This window comes from Colobus angolensis, unplaced genomic scaffold, assembly GCF_000951035.1.
Source record: "Colobus angolensis palliatus isolate OR3802 unplaced genomic scaffold, Cang.pa_1.0 Scaffold198, whole genome shotgun sequence".
NCBI classification, from domain to species: domain Eukaryota; kingdom Metazoa; phylum Chordata; class Mammalia; order Primates; family Cercopithecidae; genus Colobus; species Colobus angolensis.
This window is the reverse complement of record NW_012115132.1, coordinates 1,464,975-1,483,593: the sequence shown is the minus strand read 5'-3', so window position 1 is coordinate 1,483,593 and position 18,619 is coordinate 1,464,975. Positions and strand designations below refer to the sequence as shown.

General features: G+C 37.3%; 1 protein-coding gene across 3 annotated transcripts in view; it reads right to left on the bottom strand.

The window, feature by feature from the left end:
- Nucleotides 1-1,988: 1,988 nt before the first annotated feature.
- Nucleotides 1,989-18,619, bottom strand: part of MRPL13 (mitochondrial ribosomal protein L13) — a 56,068-nt gene continuing 39,437 nt past the window's right edge. For 2 of the 3 annotated variants that reach the window (XM_011941058.1, XM_011941060.1), the window contains exon 7: nucleotides 1,989-2,269. In XM_011941058.1, the coding sequence (XP_011796448.1) occupies nucleotides 2,248-2,269 (22 nt within the window). In that variant the 3' untranslated portion in view covers nucleotides 1,989-2,247. Of the gene's footprint in view, nucleotides 2,270-13,185; nucleotides 13,196-18,619 lie in introns of all 3 variants that reach the window. The other variant, XM_011941059.1, reaches the window with a different exon arrangement.

Below are 18,619 nucleotides of genomic sequence, written 5' to 3'. Positions count from 1 at the left end.
GTTTCTGCTTCTAAACTGTTGCACTATCTTGGCTCAAAGCCTCTCTGAAAAAAAAAATAAGTTTTAAAATAAACTTTTCTGCTTCAGTTTTCTTTGAATCCTAAATGGAGTTATCTCCTAACAGCAAGCAGTAGGAGCAGTTCAGTCCACCAATACAGCCTCTGTTTAGGTCTACATGAATCAGCAGAATTGGGCAACGCTCCCACTCACACACAGCAAGTGAGAGTGACATTTATGGTGATTATTCTCAATATTCTTATTGAATACTTCATATTATAATGATTTGGCTCAATATTCTTATAGACCATGTCTCTATCATCTTACTTGCTCAAACATTCAAGTTTTGTTAAAAATAAGGACCTTTCTTCAGTGGTCCTTCAGCCATCCGAGAAATATGTGCCAGCACGGTTCCAGGTGGTTAGTAGACACTGGGCAAAAATTCCTATTGAAGCTGATGTATCAGGAACTGGAGACTTATTTCATATTGGCTCACTCCCCTAAAATTATTCCATCAAAAGTAAGAAGGGGAGGTTCTTTTTGGTCCAACACCTTAAAATGTAACAGACTTCCTTCTGAATGGTAGTTGTTAACCTGTGCCAGGTTATACGTGCTTTGTTAAAGAATTTGTAATACAGAAACATACTCACTTTTTCTCATCTAGCAGCGGCTAAGTCCATGGGCTTTCAAACCCAATTGCCTGGATACAAATCCTGATATTTACCTTGGCCAAATTACTTAATTTATTGCTGCTTCACTGTGTCCCCTTTAAATGGGGAGGATAACAGTACCTCCATCACAATATGTATTAAATAATTCATATAAAGTGGTTGTGCCTGGCACATAGTAAGTGCTTATGTCATATTTAATGCAGTTATTAAATAAACATGCTTACATCATAATTCACAAAGTTATATCAGCACTTTTGACAACCAGTTTTACTTGTTTACAAATCTATCTGTACGTCCTTCCCATCCTACAACAGACTCTTTGATGGGGCACAGACGTGTTGGGGGCGACTTGTATGATTTGTTTTCCCAGGACCTAGCACTGTGCCTGGCATATAGCAGTACTCAATATATGTTTGCTGAATGAATGGGAAAGTTGGTCTGAAATTCATTCCTTGATTGTCTAGGGAAAGAGAAGAAGAAAAAAATACCACCATAAAAATGCCCAAATGCAGTGGCTCAGTATCTTAATTTCTAGAGAGCATATTTTACAGCCATAGTCATCCTAGCACCCCAATCTAAGTGCCAGTACAGACATGAATGGAAGCCAACAGGACAGATATGGGAAAACAGTGTGGAGTCTACAAACACAATCACCGGCAGGAAAGAGGGATTTCTAACGAGCAGACAGGCATTATTTATTTTGGTGTCATGTGGGGCCAAGAGGCTATATGGGACACAGAAAAAGGTAACAGTTTATAAATATTTCAGGGCAAACTTTACCCTACTAAGCTGCAAATATGAATTTAGATGGATGACAGGTTAGACAAAAAAGCCACTGAAGGCCAGGCGCGGTGGCTCACGCCTGTAATCCCAGCACTTTGGGAGGCCGAGGTCGGTGGATCACGAGGTCAGGAGATCCAGACCATCCTGGCTAACACGGTGAAACCCCGTCTGTACTAAAAATACAAAAAATTAGCTGGGCATGGTGGCGGGCACCTGTAGTCCCAGCTAACTGGGAGGCTGAGGCAGGAGAACAGAGTAAACCTGGGAGGCAGAGCTTGCAGTGAGCTGAGATCACGCCACTGCACTCCAGCCTGGGCAACAGAGTGAGACTCTGTCTCAAAAAAAACAACAAAACAAAAACAAAACAAAACAAAACAAAACAAAAAAGCCACTGAAAAGTGAAGGTAGCGCTTGTTCACAAGGGACAAAAAAAGTGACCTGCACCTTGAGAAAATCTGCATGAAGAAGCATTTTTGGAATGTGTAACTGCAATTCTATACACAGGGTCTGTTTTTTATCATTAAATGCAACACTGAATAGTCAACGAAGTAAGTGATTTTATTATTATCAACTATAACATTTAAATCAGATTACATAAAAATGGTTCCATAAAATAGTATATTTTAATTACAATTTCTTATTGAAGAGTATACCTTCCTGACCTTTCCCCAGTGATTTGGCACATAAAACAGGTGCTGGACTGTAGCAGTTGTTCTACTCTATCCTGTAGGTTAGAGAAGCTCATCAGAAGAAAGTTTCAATCATTTCACTGTTATTTTCTGTAATTCTTATTCTCTTATAGCCGATAATCTTCAGGTCTGAAAGACAAAATCAACATATTTCTTCATGAATCACTATTTCATTTTCTCCTGACTGATGAAGATTATTTTTCCAATTTAAAATAAAAATAATTGTTCACCAACAAATAGCTACAAACACTACATCTAAATTTTTGGTGACCAAAAAAACCCATTAACATAAAATCTTTATAAAGTAGAACAGTTAAGTGACAACTCCAAAGTCTTTTTGAAAGTATAAATACAAGCCACCTTGTGCCTATATAAGAATGTATTTAGTAACTTAATAACCTGAATTCAATGTCTCTGTTCCATTTTTAAACTTTTATAAAGTTTTTATTGAAAAGATTACTGTAATTTTTAAGAGTTTAAAAGTCAAAGACACGGATTTATAGAAAAAATGCAAATTTTGAATAAGTGATTTTTTCCTATTTATATTATCATATGCCAAATTTAATTTTCATTATGATCCATATACAAAATAAGTATATAAACACCAGTCCTCTAATATTTATTTACAAACATAACTGGTTTTCCTTATTTATGTGATTATAAGATTAATCACACCTGAGAGTTGCTTTCATTAGTAAATTAAAAAAAAATTTTCAGAAGTATTAAATTACAACAATAGAGAAAATTAAAAATAGGAAATTATAAAATGCAAACAATTTGTCCTATTATCTTTTCAAAAGTGTATTTGTAGGTGTTGAGCTTCCATATGGAATTTTCTGAAGGAAGTTAGTAACAAACAAAACAGATATTTTGGCCAAGATGGCTGATTAGAAGCAGCTGTGGTCTGCAGCTCTCCCAGAGGAATGAAAATGGCAAGTGAATTCAGCACCTTCAGCTGAAATACCCAGGTTCTCACATTGGGACTGACTAGGCGGACAACTCAATTCATGGAGAAAGAACTAAGGAAATCAGGATGGAGTGATCGCCCACCTGGGAGTGGCATGGAGCCAAAGAAACCCCCACTCTCATCCAAGGGAAGCAGTGAGTGCTTGTGTGACCCCACCTGGGAAACCACATTTCCCCCACAGATCTTTGCAGCCTGTGGATCAGGAGATACCATCGTGAGCCCACACCAACAGGGCCTTGGGTCCAATACACAGAGCTGTGAAGAGTCTTGGCAGAGCAGTTGCTCAGGCTCACACAGAGACCCAGGAGTTTAACAGATTCCAGCCCCAGGAATCCCCGTAAGGCAGGAGATCCATCTGTAAATTCCCCGAGGAAGGGGGCTGAATCCAGGGAGCCAAGCAGTCTTGTTCTGTGGGCCCCACTTCCACGGCACCTCACAAGTTAAGCCTCACTGGATTGGAAATCCAGCCAACCAGTGCAACAGGCTAGAGACTGCCTGAGATGGACAAGTTTCTGTGGGGAGGGGCAGCTGCCAGTTCTGTGGTTAGGTCGACTTAACCATTCCAGCCTGCCAACTCCAAGGAGTTCACTGGACAAGGAGGAGTCCCCCACAATGCAACACAGCTGCTATGCCAGATCATGGCCACACTGCTTCTTTAACTGGGACCCTAATCCATCCCTCCTCACTGGGTGGGGCCTCCCTGTAGGAATTTCAACAACTCTAGCCAGGGTTATATGAACAGAATTCTGATCTCTCCCTGGGATGGAGCCCTGGGGAGAGACGGCCCCTGTTTCTGCAGTTCATTTGACACAGTCATTTCAGCCTGCCAGTTCCAGGGAGTCCAGGCAGACCAGACAAGGAGGAGTCTACCACAATGCAGCACAGCTGCTGTGCCAGACTGTGGCTAGACTTTTTCTTTAAGTGGGACCCCGATCCATCCCTCCTCACCAGTTGCTGCCAGTGAGGACCAGCAACTCCAGGAATTTCAGCAACTCCAGCCAGGGTTATCGAGACAGATCTCTGATGCCTCCCTGGGATGGAGCCCCTGGCAGGAGGGGTGGCCAACATCTAACCAGTTCAGTCGACTCAGCCTTTCCAGCCTGTTGGCTCTGGACAGTTCAAGCAGTCTGGATGGGGATGGGCTCCCCACAACGCAGCATACCTGCTCTACCAAAAAGCAGCCAGACTGCTTTAAGCAGGTCCCTGATCCTGTTCCTCCTGACTAGGTGAGATCTCCCAACAGGGGTCTCCAGACAACTCCTACAGGAGTGTCTGGGCCAGCAACAGGTCAGTACCCCTCTAGGACGGAGCTCCCAAAGGAAGGAACAGGCTACCATTGTTGCTGTTTTGCAGGCTTAACTGGTGATATCTCTAAGTAGGGTAAAAACTGAAACAACTAGGGTCTGGAGAGATCCCCAGCAAACTGCAACAGTCCTATGGAAAAGTGGTCTGACTGTTAATAGAAAAACAACAAAGAAAGTAACAACAACATCAACAAAAAAAGACCCCACAAAAACCCCACTGAAAGGTAAGCCACCTCAAAAATCGAAGACAGATAAGCCCACAAAGATGAGAAAGAATCAACGCAAAAACCCTGAAAACTCTAAAAGCCAGAGTGCTTCTTCTCCTCCAAATGACTGCAACACCTCCTCAGCAAAGGCACAAAACTGGGCTGAAGTTGAGATGGTTGAACTGACAGAAGTAGGCTTCAGAAGGTGAGTAATAATGAACTTCACTGAGCTAAAGGAGCGTGCTGTAACTCAATGCAAAGAAGTTAAGAATCATGATAAAACAATACAGGAGCCAACAGCCAGAATAGCCAGTTTAGAGAGGAGCATTACTGATCTGATGGAGCTGAAAAATACAACATGAGAAATACATAATGCAATCACAAGTATCAATGGCAGAATAGACTAAGTATCTTTCTGAAATAAGACAGGCAGACAATTTTATACACACACACACACACACACACACACACACACAGAATGAAACGGAATGAAAAAAACCTCCAAGAAATATGGGACTATGTAAAAACCTATGACTAATTGGGGTACCTGAAAAAGGGAGAACAGAACCAAGTTGGAAAACATACTTCGAGATATCATCCAGGAGAACTTCCCCAACCTAGCAAGACAGGCCAAAACTCAAATTCAGGAAATCCAGAGAACCCCAGTAAGGTACTCCATGATAAGAGCAACTTCAAGACACACAATCTTCAGATTCTCCAAGGTCAAAATAAAAGAGAAAATGTTAAGGGCAGCCAGAGAGAAAGGCCAGGTCACCTACGAAGAGAAACCAGTCAGACTAACAGTGGACCTCTCAGTAGAAACCTTACCAGCCAGAAGAGAATGGGGGCCAATATTCAACATTCTTAAAGAAATTCCAACCCAAAATTTCATATCTGGCCAAACTAAGCTTCCTAAGTGAAGAAGAAATAAGATCTTTTTCAGACAAACAAATGCTGAGAGAATTCGTCACCACCAGGCCAGCCTTGCAAGAGCTCCTGAAGAAAGCACTAAATATGGAAAGGAACAACCACTACCAGCCACTACAAAAACACACTAAAGTACACAGACCAGTGATGCTATGAAGCAACCAAATAAACAAGTCTGCAAAATAACCAGCTAGCATCATGACAGGATCAAATTCACACACAACAATATTAACCTTAAATGTAAATAGGCTAAATGCCCCAATTTAAAGACACAGACTGGCAAACTGGATAAAGAGTTGAGACCCATTGGTATGCTGTCTTTAAGAGACCCATCTCACGAACAAAGACACACATAGGCTCGAAATAAAGGGATGGAGGAAAAATTTACCAAGCAAATGGAAAACAGAAAAAAGCAGGGGTTACAATCCTAATTTCTTACAAAACAGACTTTAAACCAACCAAAATTTACAAAGACAGAAGGTAAAGGTTCAATTCAACAAGAGTTAACTATCCTAAATATATATGCACCTAATACAGGAGCATCCAGATTCACAAACAAGTTCTTAGAGACCTACAAAGAGACTTAGACTCCTACATGATCATTGTGGGAGACTTTAATGCCCCACTGACAATATTCGACAGATCACTAGGACAGAAAATTAACAAAAATATTCAGGACCTGAACTCAGCTCTGGATCAAACAGACCTGATAGATATCTACAGAACTCTGCACCCCAAAACAACAGAACATACATTCTTCTTGTTGCCACATGGCATTTACTCTAAAACTGATCACAGGAAGGTAAAACACTTCTCAGCAAATGCAAATAACTGAAATCATTACAGTTTCTCAGATCACAGCACAATCAAATTAGAACTCAAGGCTAAGAAATTCACTCAAAACTATACAACTACATGAAAACTGAACAATCTGCTCCTGAATGACTCCTGGGTCAATAATGAAATTAAGGCAGAAATCAAGGAGTTCTTTGAAACTAATGAGAATGAAGAGACAACATACCAGAATCTCTGAGATGCAGCTAAAGCAGTGTTAAGAGGGAAATTTGTAGCACTAAATGCCCACATCAAAAAGCTACAAAGATCTCAAATTAACAACCTGATATCACAACAAAAAGAACTAGAGTACCAAGAGCAAACATAGCTAGCAGTAGACAAGAAATAACCAAGATCAGAGCAGAACTGAAGGAGACAGAGGCAAGAAAATCCTTCAAAAAAAAAAAAATCGATGAATCCAGGAGCTGGTGTTTTGGGAAAATAATAATAATAATAATAATAAAATAGGCTGCTAGCTAGACTAATAAAGAAGAAGAGAGAGGAGAATCAACACAATCAGAAATGATAAGGGGGTATTACTACTGATCCCACAGAAATACAAACCATCATGCAAGAATACTACAAACACCTCTATACACATAAACTAGAAAATCTAGAAGAAATGGATAAATTCCTAGACACATCAACCCTCCAAAGACTGAACCAGGAAGAAATTAAATCCCTGAATAGACCCATAATTCTGAAATCAAATCAGTAATAAATAGCTCACCAACCCAAAACAAAACAAAAAAAAACCAATGACCAGACAGATTTAGAGCTGAATTTTATCAGAGGTATAAAGAAGAGCTAGTACCATTTCTACAGAAACTATTCTAAAAAATTCAAAAGAAGGGACTCCTCCCTAACCTATTTTATGAGGCCAGCATAATCCTAATACCAAAATCTAGCAGAGGTACAACTGCATAAAGAAAACTTCAGGCCAATATGCCTCAAGAACATCGATGCAAAAATCCTCAATAAAACACTGGCAAACTGAATCCAGCAGCACATCAAAAAGTTTATCCACCACAATCAAGTCAGCTTCATCCCCAGGATGCAAGGTTGGTTCAACATATGCAGATCAATAAATGTAATTCATCAACATAAAAAGAACTAAAGACATAACCACATGATCATCTCAATAGACACAGAAAAAGCCTTTGATAAAATTCAATATCCTTTCATGTTAAAAACTCTCAATAAACAAGGTATTGAAGGTATTGAACATGCCTCAAAATAGTAAGAGCCATATGTGAGAAACCTACAGCCAATACTATACTAAATGGTGAAAAGCTGGAAGCATTACCCTTGAAAACCAGCAAATGACAAGGATGCCTTTTTTCACCACCCCTATTCAACATAGTACTGGAAGCTCTGGCCAGGGCAATCAGGCAAGGGAAAGAAATAAAGCGTATTCAAATAGAGAGAGAAGAAGTCAAATTACCTTTGTTTGCAGATGACATGATGCTATATCTAGAAAATCCCATCGTTTCATCCCAAAAGCTTCTTAAGCTGATAAGCAACTTCAGCAAAGCCTCAGGATACAAAATCAATGTGCAAAAATTGCTAGCATTCCTATACACCAACAACAGGCAAGCAGAGAGCCAAATCATAAATCAACTCCCATTCACAATTGCTACAAAAGAATAAAATACCTAGGAATACAGCTAACAAGGGAAATGAAGGACCTCTTCAAGTAGAACTACAAACCACTGCTCAAGGAAATCAGAGAGGACACAAACAAATGGAAAAACATTCCATGCTCATGGATAGGAAGAATCAGTATGGTGAAAATGTCCATACTGCCCAAAGTAATTTATAGGTTCAATGCTATTCCCATTAAGCTAACATTGACATTCTTCACAGAATCAGAAGAAACTATTTTAAAATTCATATGGAACCAATAAAGAGCCCAAATAGCCAAGACAATCCTAAGCAAAAACAACAAAGCTGAAGGCACTTCACTACCCAACTTCAGACTATACTACAAGGCTACAGTAACCAAAATCGCATGGTACTGGTACAAGAACAGACACATAGACCAATGGAACAGAACTGAGAACTCAGAAATAAGACTACATGCCTACAACTATCTGATCTTCGACAGATCTGACAAAAACAAGCAATGGGGAAAGGATTTTCTACTCCATAAATGGTGCTGGGAAAACTGGCTAGCCATATGCAGAAAACTGAAACTGGACCCCATCTTTACAGCTAATACAAAATTTAACTCAAGATGAATTAAAGACTTAAATGTAAAACCCAAAACTATAAAACCCTAGAAGAAAATCTGGGCAATACCATTCAGGACATAGGCATGGGCAGATTTCATGACAAAAATTTCAAAAGCAATTACAACAAAAGCATAAACTGACAAATGGGATGTAATTAAACTAAAGAGCTTCTGCACAGCAAAAGAAACTAGCATCAGAGTCAACAGGCAACTCATAGAATGGGAGAAAATGTTTGTAATCTATCCATCGTGACAAAGGTCTAATATCCAGCATCTACAATGAACTTAGGCAAATTTAGAAGAAAAAATAACCCCATTAAAAAGCAGGCAGGCAAAGGACATGAACAGATGTTTCCTAAAAGAAGATACTCATGAGGCCAACAAACATGAAAAAAAGCCAACATCATTGATCATTAGAGAAATGCAAATCAAAACCACAACTGAGATACCATCTCATGCCAGTCAGAATGGAAATTATTAAAAAGTCCAGAAACAACAGATGATGGCAAAGTTGTGGAGAAAAAGAAACTTCTACATTGTTGGTGGGAGGGTAAATTAGTTCAACCACTGTGGAAGACAGTGTGGCAATTCCTCAAAGATTTCTAGAGGTAGAAATACCATTTGACCCAGTAATTCCATTACTGGGTATATACCCAAAGGAATATAAATCATTCTATTACAAAGACAAACGGATGTGTATGTTCATTGCAGCACTATTCACAATAGCACAGACATGCAATCAACCCAAATGCCCAGACTGGATAAAGAAAATGTGGTAACATATACACCATGGAATACTATGCAGCCATAAAAAGGAATGAGATCATGTTCTTTGCAGGAACATGGATGGAACTTGAAGCCATTATCCTCAGCAAACTAATGCAGGAACAGAAACCCAAACACTGCATGTTCTCACGTACGGGAGCTGAAAGATGAGAATACATGGACACATGGGGTTGGGGGGAACAACGTACACTGGAGCCTGTTAGGAGGGTTTAGGGGAGGGAGAGCATCAGGAAGAATAGCTAATGGATGCTGGAGATTGGTTGATCTGTGCAGCAAACCACCATGGCACATGTTTACCTATGTAACAAACCTGTACAACCTGCATGTGTACCCCGGAACTTAAAATAAATGTTGAAGAAAATAAATAAGTACTTCGAAGACAACTGTAAAAATATGTAATAGTTTGAGTTCCTTTAAACAGTAGACGACTTTGCCCAAAAACAACTTAATCTACTAGTCCCTTTCTATATTTATAAATTTATAAACGTTTTCTGAAACTGAATACTCACAGGATACCACATAGCCTACCTAAGAATACTGACAGTCTGCTAGACAAGTAAAAGAACTCTACAGAATTTTAAATTGTTTATTATTAAACTCTGAGCAACGAAGGCACTGATCTGGGAAACTAGCCATGTATGCTTTGCCATATCAGCCATCTATAACAATAAGAAGATAAACTGCAGAATTTTGTCACTTTGTTTGTGAAATCTCTATCCAAATGTAAAAACTGCATCCAAAGTCTGGGAAATAACAATCTGATGACAGCTACACGCAGCTCCAGAATATACCTTTTTCACCTTTGGTATGTGACTCAGTATACTCAAAGCAGTTCTTAGTAAACAGACACCAGTACATTTTAAGAAACAATTTGTTATCCCATCCAGCTGGTTCATATAATTACAAAGGAGGTGGTGGTAATACAATTGGAAAGAAATCTAAGTTAATGTCCCACAAAAAGTCTGCAACTCCACTCAATAGAATTAAATGTGTTTAGTCACAGTCACCAGTTGTTTCCACACAAAAAGGTTTATTTAATTGAAATGAAATGACAATACCACCTTTCAGTGGAATTTAGAAGTAAAATTGAATGGTATAATCCACCACATAAAGGAATGTGGACATTGACCTCAAGGCAATAGAGGGCTAATGAAGCCCAAATTTGTTTCAAGATTTTTTTTGGAGGAAGTATAAAAATATGGGCTCTGCCAGAACAGTGGCAGTGATGAGAAAAAAGAGAGGTCAGGTTCAGAATTTTGGAAACAAGAGAGTAACAGGTTCGGTTTGGAGGTGGGTAGAACGGGAGAGAGAAGAGGAAAGGAGCCAGGGAGATGGCAGGAAGGAGTTACTAGAAAATTACATTCAGAGATTACTAATTTTCAGATTGAAGAATGCAGCTATGCTGTTTTTCAGGATAGGGAATGGAGGGTTGATTCTGAATATGATAAAATTTGGACATGGCAGACATGTAGAAATTAGGATTTGGCACTTAGGAAACTTGAGGCAAGAGGGAACAAATTGGAAGGTCTCTAACACAGGTTTCTGCTTTTTCTACCCCTCCACGTCATGTGGCCCCACTTAAAAATCTTGAATGACCCTCTCTTAAATTCTCAAAGTTCAAATACTCTAGAATTAAACATATGAGCCTCCACTATGTGGCCCCAGTTAACCCTTCTGAGTTATTCTTTCTACACTCTATTTTCTATAGCCTGGTCCCTCTACACTGCTTGCTATTGCCCAGATACGTACCTGAAATTTTCCTCTTTCTCTTTTCTCTGCCTGGCAACCATGACTAATCTTTCAAAATCCACCTCAAACGTTACATTTTCTGTCCAGCTCTTCACAACAATTCCTTTCTAACACAGACTGGGCTCCTTTCTCTAGGATTGCCAGAAAGCTTAATGCATACTTCCACTACAATGTTTCTCTAATAATACTGGCTCTTCCTTGTAAATAACAAATGCTGAGTGCTCACTAGGTGCCACAAAGAATAATAAAGACTTCACATGAATTATTTTATCCTCACAACTACTTTGTAAGAAAGACACTGTTAATAATTTCATTTTACAGTGACAAAACTTAGGCTCAGAGCAGCTCCGTAACTTGGCTAAGGATACACAGCTAGGAGGTAGATGGCAGGGATCTGAGTGTAAACAATTTGACTCCAGTGCTTGCAAGCACCATTTTATTCTATATGATGCCTCTTAGGCTGCCAGTCCTCTGAAGGCAGGGCGCTGATATGATTATCTTATACTCCCATCAGCCAGGGCAATGTCCGATACACAGTGGATGCCTGGTACATCTAAGCACAGTACAGAGTACAGTAACCCCCTTGAAAATGTCACTTCATGTGCAAATTCATCTTTAAATAATTGGGATATTTTGCAGATGGTTAATTTGCTTCCAAATGGGGAAAAACAGTATCATGGTCAAAGACTAGATAGTTAAGATAGTGGCACAGCTGGAAACATCAACTCATACTGGAGGCAATTAATGATACATGTTTTTCAGGAGGTTCCCCTGTGGGGAAAAGAGAGGTTTTTACACTAAATATGGTTTTACTTCTCTCTGTCTCAAACAGAAATGAAAATATGCATACACACAACTTTTCTGTATTGCTTATTTCTTTCCACTAAAACAAAGAAATTCAAGATAATATAAGAAAGGGGAGGAGAGGGCTATTTATGTCTGTCTTTCTCAAACCTCAGCAGGCATACAAATTGCTTGGATTCTTATGAGAATGCAGCTTCTGACTTCACTTATTCTGTGGAGTGGCTCATGATTCGGCAATCCTAACAAGCTCCCACTTGATGCATTGCTGGTTTATGGACCACATTCTAATTAGCATGGGTTCCCCTTAGACCAAAGACAGAGCTATTTATAAGACAGAGGAGCACCTTCAGTAAGAAATTACTAACAGTATCTAAAAGAAGGTAACACACATACTTCTTCCTAAACTAGAGATGACTCCATTTGATACACAGTATTTTTCCTGGTTCTTTTCTCCCAAATTGTAGTTCAAGTAGCTTTAGTACTCAGCAAATGTATTTAGATTCTTTAAAAGTTGGTAACCCACATATGGTAACATTATGCAAACTAGAATTGAATTCTCAGATTATGTTGCTTACATATTTTCCCTATTTTGTGCTGAGATGACCTAATCTCCTCACTAGATTAAATAGTTTTTAAAAACAAGAAGTGTGGCATCTAGCACATTACTTTTCATATTATGAATGCTTAAATATTTGAAACTTAAATGAAATGGCTTAATCTTTTAAAAGAGGGATGATAGGTGAATGCATATTGTACATTAGCCCTACTTCTTTGTCACTGTTTCATTGGAAATAACAAATTTATGTAGTTTTAAAATGTACATTAATGTTACATAAGGTTAATATATTTGTAAATAATAACAGTATTCTAAATAATCACAGGAAATCTTTAGAGGGATATTTCGAATGCCATTTCTGAAAGCTAACACCTGTCAATTTTTTTTCATATAAATTATACAAACTTACTCCTTGACAGAAATATAAGTTGTATGTTAATGAAATTGCCATGATCGTTCTTTAGACATGTAATACAAAGTATCCAAAATTGGCTATATTAGAGCTGCACTAAAGCAAGGCCTGTTAAGAAAAATGTCTATTTTACCTATAGTTAAACAAGATTTAAGTAAGCAGCAAAACCCAAAACATGAATTTATCACACTTCACGAACTGAACATCAATTTCCCTTTCAGGGAGGATATGATTCCATTCATGCATTCATTCATTCAACAAATTGACTGGTCAGGTCCTTCTGTGGGCACTGGGAATAAAGTAGTGAGCAGGACCAAGTCCTCATCTTTATAAAGCAGTTTCTAACAGTGGATTATATGTGTGTGTGTGTGTGTGTATGTGTGTGAATAATTGTTATCTAATAAAGCTATGATATATATTTTATATAAAATTTATATATAGTATACTTATATATAAAATATATATGAAACATACACAAGTTTTGACCTTTGAAGTGAAAGCTGAAAGTTTTAAACTTTCATTTATGTGCTTAGAATGTACTTTGGAGATTATTGAATCATCTAAGAAATAGCTAACATAAAACTTTCTTTAATTCATTCTCTAGATTGTGCTACACTTTCCACAGCCATCAAATGTTCTGTAATAACTGTTTTGCAGATAATACTTGCCACTAGCAAAAACTGCCTTTAAACAAAGTACTTTCTGAAAATAGTATTACTTTTTTTGAGTGAGAAAACAGAACTTTAAAAAGGCCTGTCTGAGTTGTAGAAAATTCTCTATGGTTCTTGTGACTGCTCAAAAACAGTTAAAGTCACACTACATGCCACATCATTCTGTTTCCTATAGCAAATTCTTTACCATACACATGCCTATGCAAAACACTGCCTGCTACTCATTAGATGAAACAAGCAAAATACCGCTACTCATTAAGATGAAATAAGCACATATCAAAAAAACAGAGATTCAAATTCAGAATTCAGTAATGACAGAGGTCAAAACATTTATATTATCCTGAAAATGGAGTAATTTCTATAGAAGAATTTACCTCTTTACATTAGGAAAAAACTTTTTGGAGATTTTAGTTTCTATTATAAAATGGTAAGAAAAATTTACTTGTTTGTGAATAAAACAAAACATCAAGTTATGAAGCACATGGCTTATGCTACAGTAAGATTAGTGACACTTAATATTATTGGTCCTACTAAGAATAATTTATTTTTGAAGTAAAAAAAAATTCCATTTCAGCTGTAAGTCTAGGAAATTGAGCGTAGCTAATGTGTAATCTCAAAAATATTTTTTTTTCTTCATTAGGTTTTATGTCTTTTCACTCTGAAATAATATTTCTTAGTATAATGCTTATTCTATGAAACATTTAAAAGACTAAAATATTTGGATGGTGAACTAATCTTAAAAGCAATAAAAGGTCAGTGTGAGTTTTAAGTCATTTCCATTGTATGAATGAAATTATTTAGAATAAACCATTTCAGGAAATCTGGTGACATCACATATTCTTTAAGGATGTTACCTATACTGAGAGGTAAAGTAATGGTGCCTTAACACTCATTTTCCTAGGCACTGTAGCACCATCCTGATCAGAAAAAGCTCAACATACATTAAAAAAAATTTTTTTAATCTCTCCTTGATTATTATTTTGTATTTCTTCCCTTTCAGATACAAACCTACAGATCAACATGCTTTTAAATAAACTAAACCTGTTAGATTGTTGAAAATTTTTGCCAAATGATTTTTTTCAATTAAAATGAACAGAAGTTGCCATTACATTCAACTACACTATTTTAGTCAAAATCTGTATCAGCTAGGACTTATAAATGATTTGGTTTTGGTTGTTTAGAGAATACTTTTTTATTTTAATAGCCAGTCCTAATCTGTTCATATCCAAAGAACAGTACAGCTTAGAATGCCTATTTGAGCAAAACTCAGGACTGAAGAAACTGAAGTCTATCACTGAAGTCAATACTGAGCTGGTTGAAATGGGTAGGAAAGTTGGAAAGTAACCTTAGTCCACAAGTCCAGCAAGTAACTTCTGACTGTGAAGAGCAGCAAATTAAGTTAAATCGTGTGGAGAAAATGCCACATGACTAGACTAGCATAAAATTATGGAAAATCTTAAAGCTGTCCAGATCCCAACAACTTACGGGATTAGAAAAGGTAAAAATCCTTCTAGGCTGTCTTTAAGTCTCTGATCTGGAGCATATTTTAAAAAGGCATAGGTAAAAGTAATTTTTTCCTGAGTATTAAGTAAATCTGAAAATGGGTAGTTTTTAGGATTAATAGCTTTCATATCGAGAATATGCACTAAGCTTAAATTCTTGCTCTCTTCTAGAGCTATAGACTGAACAGGATGCTCACCAATGTAGTGCTAATGTTCCCAGCATCTGGAATCCAGCTTTTCTTTTACAGAGCTGAATGGATTACATATTGAACTCCCTAATCCTCATCCAACTTTCAGAAGAGACAATTCTGCATCAGTAATGGTTGTCCTAATACTTCGTCTTCATCCTTACCATCCATCTCTCCTTTGCAGGCACATTTCTAACAGCACACTCTGTAGAGTACTGAAACACCAGGAACACAGGTTGTTATTATAAAAACCTGTTTTCAAGCATGTATTGATGCTGAAGCTTTTCATGGTTAGCTTCTCTACAAAGGAGAGTTTTGCTTTAAAAAAGCACTTCTTACTGAATTAACATGTAAGGAAAAATACTACAAAGCAATTCAAGTTGAATGTTTTCACATGCCTAGTTTTCCCTAGGAAAAGCTCTCCTACATCATTTTGCAAAAATTGAAAATAAAGTTTAAAATGATCCAAGTTTTATTTGTAGACTACATTTTGAAACATTTCCATTACAATGAGCATGATTAATTTCCATGATTATTGGGGTTGTGAAATGTGCTGGCAAAACTGCAATAATTACGTAAGTAATTATTGATAGTAATAAAATAAATTGACCATTTTAAAGCTACAATCTCAAGCAACAGAATTGTGAAGAAAAGATGGTGCTATTTTTTTCCTTTAAAGAAAAAAGAAAAAACAAATTTAAGTGTAAACCCCACAGTTACCATTTGCACACTGCAAATACATATCTGCTTTGTACCATCAAGAAATATAAAATATAACTTCATAACATTTTCACAAAATTTATGTATCCAGGATTTATGTAAAATATAATACACCAAGTATATCCACTAGTAAAATATAATACACCAAGTATATCCACTAGTAAAATATAATACACCAAGTATATCCACTAACTTAAGAAGTAAGATGAATAGGCAATAGTACCCATAGTATATATAAAATGGCTTTTAGTTTTCAAAAAGTATAGTTTTGTCATAAATATCAATTTCATTCCCTATCTTCTACCATAGCTTAAAAATGACAATAACTAATGACTAAACTAATAACTAGCAAAAGAAAACCTAATGATGCTGAAACTAGGCCTGAAAGAATCTTTGTAGGTGATTTAAATAATGTAAATAAAATCCCAACAATGCTAGCCTTTAATTAAGATTAAAGCAATTTTGTCAATCATCTACTGGGTTCAAAGTTCTTTGATAATTGTTTCTGCTGCTCAGAAGCTTTTAGTCTCTAATAGAAAAGTTAATAAACTTATATTTAACCAAATATTTATAACAGTTCAAATTATAAGATGTACATTTTAATATTATAAACATATTTTAAGTATTATTACTAGGGAAGCAAACACCAAAGCAAGCTATTTTTGTGGCTCTTGTGGCGCAATGCAGGTACATCTGTTTGTCAAGTCTCTGCAGATTTGCCATCAGATCTATCTTAAACAAATTCCAGTTACTACATTCCAAAGGAAGATAATATTCTTGGCTTAGCTATGTTGGGCAGAACAAAAGCATATCTTAAGCAAGGTCTTCCTCCAAAAGGAGCAAAAAATTTTTTTCTAATAAAGGCAATCCTTCCAATAATAAAAACCTCATGTTCCATGAATTGAACTGCATGGCATATCAAATATTTTAATTCTAATTCTAAAGTATGTAATATATAATAGTAGAACTTTATAAAATGGCATAGTCCAATAACTAAAATAGCATAGTCCAATAACGTAGACACTAGCCATATGAAGCTAGGGTAATTTTATTTACTAACATGTAATTTTATTTACTAAAATCACATCAGATAAAAAATTCAGTTCCTCAGTCACATTAGCCACAGTGCAAGGCCTCAAGAGCTACACGTCAACAGTAGCTAATGTATTTGAAGCTCAAATAGAGAGTTACCTCCCTCCCTTCATCCCTCCCTCCTTGCTTCCTTCTCTTTTATTTTTTTGAGATGGAGTTTTGCTCTTGTTGCGCAGGCTGGAGTGCAATGGCGCAATCTCGGCTCACTGCAACCTCCGCCTCCCGGGTTCAAGCAGTTCTCCTGCCTCAACCTCCAGAGTAGCTGGGATTACAGGTGCCCAACACCATATCCAGCTACTTTTTATTTTATATTTTTATTAGAGACGGGGTTTCACCATGTTGGCCAGGCTGGTCTCGAACTCCCAACCTCAGGTGATCCACCCACTTCAGCCTCTCAAAGTGCTGGGATTACAGGCATCAGCCACAGCGCCAGGCTTCCCTCTCCTTCTCCTCCCTCTCCCACTCCCTCCCCCTCCCCCCTCTCTTCCTCTCCCTCTCTCTCAGCAGGTCTTGCTCTGTTGTCCAGGCTGGAGCGTAGTAGCATGATCATGGCTCACTGTAGCCGCAACCTCCTGGGCTCAAGGGATCCTCCTGCCTCAAGCCTCCCAAGTAGCTGGGACTACAGGTGTGTGCCAACACACCTGGCTAATTTTTTTGTTTTTTGTTTTTGTAGAGACAAGGTCTTGCCATCTTGCCCAGGCCGGTCTTGAACTCCTGGACTCAAGAGGTCCTCCTGCCTTGGCCTCTGAAAGTGCTAGGATTATAGGCTGAGAGTTTTTTTCATCATTGCAGAAAGTTCTACTCAAGAGCCTTGAAGTAAATGATCATCTATTTCTTAGACAAACTTGACTATTTTTTTTTCTGGTCACATGCTTTTCACATAATAAAGACTAACTGGACTTGATGTCACCTCAAATGTGCAGGGAGAAAGAAATATAGAATAATTTATATTAAATGACTAGTACACCTATATTATCCATATGTTTCAGTAAACGTATACTTATTTTATTACTTTGACAATACAAGTTAACATATGTATGTGACTATTTATGAGGAAAAATCACAACTTTAATAAAGCATAAAGGAAAACTTGTTGTCTAATGCATATTCCTGCCTCAGGGAAATCTGGAATGAAGACAGAGGGCAGGAAAATCCATTCGCAGAGTAGTAACTAAAAATGCATCAAGTGGCTCTAAGTTTCTCTAAAAGTCTCCTTAAAAATAGCTATAGAAAAGCCCTTTCTAATTCTATTAATAAAATGAAGGCACTCAGGCACCTTCTAATTTGTTTCAAAAGAAAGCAGAAATCACTCGGCAAAATGAGAATTTTGGTCAGTACTCTGACTATAATAACACTAAATATAACTTGTGAATTGTTATTATATTACTGTGGTGCCAGTTTAACTGATTTAGAATACACTTTAGAATATTCATGAAATATGACTTCAAGTGTATAATATGTATTTGCACATACATGATTTAACAGCACCTTCGTTATTTCTAATTTAAAAGAAAAGAGTACCACAGCC